Source organism: Hydractinia symbiolongicarpus, chromosome 1 (assembly GCF_029227915.1).
Source record: "Hydractinia symbiolongicarpus strain clone_291-10 chromosome 1, HSymV2.1, whole genome shotgun sequence".
Classification (NCBI taxonomy): Eukaryota; Metazoa; Cnidaria; class Hydrozoa; order Anthoathecata; family Hydractiniidae; genus Hydractinia; species Hydractinia symbiolongicarpus.
Genome location: NC_079875.1, coordinates 5,120,686 through 5,127,265, shown reverse-complemented (window position 1 = coordinate 5,127,265; position 6,580 = coordinate 5,120,686). Strand labels below are relative to the sequence as shown.

Below are 6,580 nucleotides of genomic sequence, written 5' to 3'. Positions count from 1 at the left end.
GTACATGTAGTTAGCTGAACCATAGTAAAGCAACAAAAAAGGGGAAAATATACTTTAATAAAGACTATGAACTTTTTCGCGCGTCGTAACCTCCGTGATTTCGCAATTTTTGACGTATATCGGAAGGGTGGACTACGCGAAACATTTTATAGTCTGAACGCGAAGGTTTATCCCCTTAAAATTTCGAATTAGCCTCACGAAGTTATATTATTTTGGAATTTCTTCTAGGAGATAAAAGATTTACTTTATCACTCTCATCCTTATTCTTTTGAGTTTCAGCCTGGCTAATTTGTTTTTAGAAATTTCTAGTGACTTTGTAACAAAATTTTAAATTTGTAAGTAAATAACCAAATCAAATAGCGCAAAAATAAACTCTTCTCGTAATACTAATGAAACTACGACGAGGGATTGAATTACCACCTCGCAATTTCGTTCCTACGGCTTTACTTAGTTTTTCAATGTTTGTACTGGTGCGAAAAATCATAAAAAAGAAGCCCAGAGTGAAATTGACCACTATGTTTGATCAAAATATTATTAATACAAATGTGGGTCATGAGAATGACGTAAACCTCTTTTAAACAGGGTCACTTCAGCGATGAACAACAATCAAATGAGTTCGGGAGGAATGTAATTATTACAGGATGGAGGAGAGGGGAGCCAATATTAATGCAAAATATATATCTCTTGCGCCTGACTGGAAAGCTGCAAATACACCTTTGTTGCCATAGCATGTTTATTAAAGTGTTCGAATGGCGGCAACACAACCTGTCTTTGGACACAAGGGATTGAAATACTCCAACTTTTGCAAAAAAATAAAAAGAACTGATAGAAAGAAAATTATATTTGCTTTTGATAAAATTGCTGATTGATAAAATTGCTTTTCTTGCAACAATGTATATTTAAATATCCATGTCAATACAAACCTTTTTTATTTCGTCTTCCCACAGTTGTAGCAGTTTCTTATAACTTAGCCTTTCTGAGCTTAAGGTTTTTATATAATAAAACATGTACGCGATAAAACAAGTATTAGAATAGAAAGAAAGGAGTATAGAAAGCATCAATCACACGCACTTCACATTGCTATAAGCTTTTAAAACAACACCACCCCTAGACACAAGACCCTGGGTAATTAATACTTTTGGTTTAAACGAGAAATCTACAGTTTTGTGTAGCCATAATCCAAATTAAAATTTAAACTTTCTGAATAATTAAAAAAAGGAATAAAAATAATCCGTAACTTTATTCAAATAAAAAAGAAATATGATATACCACTCTAAATGTACAGCTTACGAATAAACATTGTTTTTCCATGAGGTCAGACAACGTCGACTTTCGCACACACGGCACTTGCCATAACTTTTAATATTTGATATAGTCGAGCCTTTCTCGGTTACGGCGTCGGTGTTTCGAACGCTGGGCGACAAAATACGACTTTTATTGTCGGTGATTTGTCGTCGGGATACAAACGCTCGAAATATTCACGCACAACTTCCTTGTAAGCTTTTTTATATTCACGATCCAAAGCATCTAACAAAAAGACGGGGAAAATTGACAAGATTACTTTGACTTTTTTGACGGGATAGAACTCCGTCTGGCACAAAAACTGACGGGTTCGTCTACATGTTGTCATGTCGTATACTCCTGCTTTCTATTTAAGAAAGTTTAATCAAAAGTAAAAGACGACTCACCAACATCCATATTTTCGGCACCACAAGACAAAAGTGATAAAAATAGCAGTTCTCTGTATAAACTCCTAAAACAAAAAAATAAAACCAATTGCTGAAGAAGAACGAATGTTTACAAATACAACTCTCCTTCTATGGAGCAAGGTTGTGTAGGGTGAATAAGTCCCTTTCGTGTTGGTTTTTATTAAACTTGTTTTGCATTCTCCTTTGTAACATTTGGTAAATATTATAAAAAATTTGGACTGAAAATAAAAGGGCTAAGGAATAGCTTTCCAACGGTAGTTAGCTACATAACTCCATGTAAAGGAGTCGATAACAAGACAAACAAAAACATAGTTTGGAATATCTTAGGACTTTTGAGGAAGCCATTTTAAAAAATTATAAAAATATCGCACCGATGAACTTCAACGTTTTGATTCTGTTGTCGAGATATTTCATCTAATAATATCTTCATCGGGTTTACTACGTCATTTCAGCAAAGAAATTAATTAAGCCTTCAAAATACAGGGCTAAATTAAAAGTATGAAAGATTATAAATTCCTTTCACTTCTAATGTTCTTGACTTTTAAGACAACTATCAGTTTAAAAGGTAAAAATCTACTTTTTTACTAAACATTTTTTTGGCCAAGCCTGTCGGTTAATGCCAACCCTAAATTTGTGTAAGCCAATTTAATGCCAGTTCGTAATGACTTTACAGTCAATCTTATCCATTAAATTCTATAAAGAGTTTGACCGTAACTTGAAAGGGACCTAAAAACATTACCCGCTACAGTGATGTTTCTATTTCACAGCATGCTCTCTATATTCGTGTGTCAGCTACATACCTTGTACACTATAGACAGGCTTGAATATATTTTTTAGATGTTAGCACTATCTTAGAAGTAACACTATTTACGACGCATTGAAATTTAATGTTAATAAAAAATAAACTGATAAGCTCAGTGCAAATACCAGATGCTGTGTTAAAAAAAAATCCCCATTATCTTCTGGTTGTCTAACTTCACTCGGCAACCAAATCTTGTTTTTCATCTACGTTAATAAAAAGAGATCACGAACCAGTGTCCATACTTTATTTTAATGGCTTACACTAATTTCAAAGTTGATGATAACAAACAGTATACACAAAAAGAGGACGGAGAGTTTTTCTGCACCTCCATTAAGGTATCGGGTAGTCAAGAATAAAAAAAAATCTATTTTTGCGATTTATGATCAAATTGAAAAAGTGTACATTTATTTCCCAGTGCGATCCAAGGTTTCAAGGTAGCCGATATTGTAAGTCGCAAAACAACACACTTTACGTGCGGCCATATGCTAACGACACACTTCTAATTTGTTTTAAAAAGAGTACAATAATACATTTCTAGTTCTTTATAACTGCAAACACACTACTTCACAACTAACCTGATACATTTTGACTTACCCGGTACATTCCATAACATATACAGTGGAACAAAATGCTCCGTTTGACGATTCACATCCCAAGATGTGAATGAGATACAGCAACCTCTCTATTATTGCTATGCTAAATATAAAACAAAATATTCACTATTGTTGTCTTCTATGTATTTAAAATGTACAAGTAACAATTCTCTATCACTTTTTAAAATAAACAATCGTTACCGAGTTACAAACTTACTTTCCCCGCTGTACGAATAACAATTATTGGTAACGAGTGACAAACTCGCTTGCGACGCTGTAAGAAAGAAAAATATCGGTAACGAGTTACGCACTAACGTTCGCCGCCGTTCTTTTGTTAGTAGTTCTTTCTCGTTGTCCTCGAGATTAATAAAAATGGGTGATAAAGAGTCCTACAGACGGGAATCGCACGGAACACGTTTAATTAACCTTGACTACCTTGAATGATGTGTAGTGTAATTCCAGGGTAACTCTGTAAACTCCTTGAATTAAAAGTAGAAAATAATCATTCGAAATTTAGCTTTTGTTTTGCTCCATAATATTACTATAGCTTGAAATAACTCTTTGAAAAGAAAATTGAGTGCGAAGTTTTCTTACAATTTCCAACTTCTCCTTAACTAATTAAAACTGACATGCCTTAGTTTACTTTTTTCAGCATTTTACCTACGAAAACAAAACTACTAGTTTTAATTTTACAGTTTGTTTTCTTTGACGTCTTTTTTAAAGTTACTTTTTAGCAAATGTATTTCAGAATTATGACATTTTTGGTGTGCGTTTACTTCAGGCATATTAAAAGGAGCTCTTCATCGTTAAGATTTTGCAGTTGAATGAAATATTAAAATGATACATTTTAGAATGCGGCTTGACAGTATTTTTAAATAATAATTTTTTTATTTAGATGGCAAAAGTATTTTAACTTCCTGTATCCAAAGTCAGGCTGTGTTACAACAAACCAAATAGTTTAATGCGTGTGCTGTGGTAATAAAGGTGTATAGTAGCAGATTTTTAGTTGAAGAGTGATATGAACTTTTTGGACAATTTACCCTTTAATTTAGAAGGCGTTAAACTTCGTTGTTTAGAAAAAATATCCGCGATTTCAACGCCCTAATTAGTCAATTGTGGCATTAATTTGGCTTACCTCCCTACCGTCCTTTAATTATTAGCACCCCTCTTGAACTACGAAACACAATGATTAAATCACCTTTCTTCAAAGTCACTGTGAGACTTTGATGAGAATCACGTCGTTTTGGTAAGTAGAAAATAAATTATGCGCATGAGTTAGATTTCCTATAGACCTACTTTCACGCGTTTTTTGTACATTTTAAAGTGGCTCTGCTGAAAAGCTGTGTGCTATATTCTTGTAACCGATATATAATAATAATTTCCACACCTGCAAACAAGGTGATCAATCTCGTTCTCAATGAATATTTCTTTCGCCTTGTTTTGTTTCAAAATAACCAGGAATTTCTAAAAAACTAAAAGAAACAGTTTTTGTCAGACTACCAAGCAAAATTACTTAAACGTTAGGCCACTGCAAGGGACCTTACTTTTTTAAAAAAGACACACAACCTGAGGCTACTATCATGTGGTAAAAGTCACACGGAGATATTATCATAGGGTTACAGTACACACTGTAATTTTATTGTTGCTTTTAGTTTTAACAGCTTTCTGTTGGCTGTTTTAATTTTTTTGGTCAATCATCCCCCAGTTAATCCCTCACCCCTGTCTTCAGGTACTCCTCTATACCTGTTAACACGTGTTACCTAAAGATAAATCTTTTCCTATGATAATTTTCTTTCAATCTACAAGAAACCTTGCAAAGGTTTATCTCCAAACATCTGTATATTCTGCGACATATAGTTTCAAAAATTTTGAGTGACTAGCAGAGTCTAACATTGGAATTTTCTGTTTTTCCAACCAATTAGAATCTTTGATTATCTCACGAGTAGGGATATCACTTTTGTTTAGGTTAGTTGTAAGCGAAATTGGCTTTACTCTAAAATTTATCGGTATGATTTTATTTTAAACAAAGGTGTCTTCACTGTTCAATCACTTCATTATTTAAATAATGATTTCAGTTTAGCAGCAACTACTGGTATATTCACAACGTCTTAAAAATATAGGAACATAAAAACGATTTCACTACGCCGCTCTCGCTTATAGGCCGTACTTAATGGGGAAATGGCTACCTGTAAAATCTGACGATTTCATAAGCAAATGTGGAAGAAACTTTGTATTGTTCTTATGGCGATACATGCTTTTCCAAAAATGTATTATGTTGAAAATTGATTAACTTATCTGACTCAGACGAGAACTTAAGGAAAGATGCAAACCCGCAGCTGAAGGTAATTGCTTAAAGAAATTTTAATTAAAACCTTGATGATAGCTTTAGTGTTTTTGTTACTTTGTTTAAGCAAATTTTAGACCTTGCTTGTCATGTGTATTTGTCAAATTTGCACGAATTGTGATAAAGTTATATATGATGAATAAGTCATGGGAGCATGGAGCACAAATGATTCAATTTTGAATATTTTGTAAGTTGAGTACTTTGTGAATACATTGTGAGTTAAGTAGTTTCTTTAAATAACTTCATGTTTTTATTTTGTGACATTATAGCCTAAAATTTTCCTGTTAAACTAATGACAAAACCTTTGTCATTAAGACTAATGACAAATCGAGCAGTCGGTTAGAAAAAAATTGAATTTTGAAGACACCTGTGCTTGCTTATCCACAGCGGGAAAGTTTGTTAGTTCAGAGAACTTAATGTTAAAGTCATTTTTAATGTACATATCTAACTGTCACGTTTTAAAATTATAATGGTTGATTTAAGTAACATATAAATTATCCATAGATGTCCGTTCTGTCAAGCCAAACGAGTTCCCAATCTACAGAATACAGAAGGTAAGGGTAACATCAATCCATATCAATTTTATTATATTTGAAATTATATTTTCAATTTTACGGGAAATAGCGAAAATGAGTTTGGTCGTCAAATGTTAAAATTCCGCAAATGTTTTTGAGTCGAAAAATATTTTAACTCTATCTACGGATAAAAAACAAATATTCTGACAGAGTTTGGAGTATGTTAAATTTTCAGGACTACAGAGGGCTCGTATCTAAAAACTGCAGTTCTGGTAGCTTAAGTTCGGGCGTATCTTGTTCAAATGATAACGACACAAAATCATCTAGTAATCCACTGCTTACTCGCAACATGAATGTCAACAACGATACAGCTTGCATAAGCCATGCCAAAAGCTTCTGCACCCGCTCCTTTCAAGGTAGTATTGATCAAACCTATTGAAAAGTTAAGTCGGGTTATGTTTATCAGTAGCTACTGCACCAAACAGTGCGTCATCTGGTCTCGCGCTAGAATTTGGTAATAGGTGACCAGCTTTTTTCAAACACAGGAAGTCGACAATACGGGTAGCAGTTTCAAACATATAGATAAATATCTTTTCACTATAATTGGTAAATGTTTG

At 33.4% G+C, this 6,580-nt stretch overlaps 1 protein-coding gene across 1 annotated transcript; it reads right to left on the bottom strand.

The window, feature by feature from the left end:
* Positions 1–848: 848 nt before the first annotated feature.
* Positions 849–3,414, bottom strand: LOC130647970 (DENN domain-containing protein 4C-like). The gene is made up of 4 exons (XM_057454302.1): positions 3,106–3,414; positions 2,081–2,194; positions 1,689–1,753; positions 849–1,527 (listed from the first exon to the last, which is right to left on the bottom strand). Exons 2-4 carry the CDS (start codon positions 2,137–2,139, stop codon positions 1,391–1,393), a joined length of 261 nt encoding a protein of 86 aa, XP_057310285.1. The 5' UTR covers positions 2,140–2,194; positions 3,106–3,414; the 3' UTR covers positions 849–1,390.
* Positions 3,415–6,580: the final 3,166 nt, after the last annotated feature.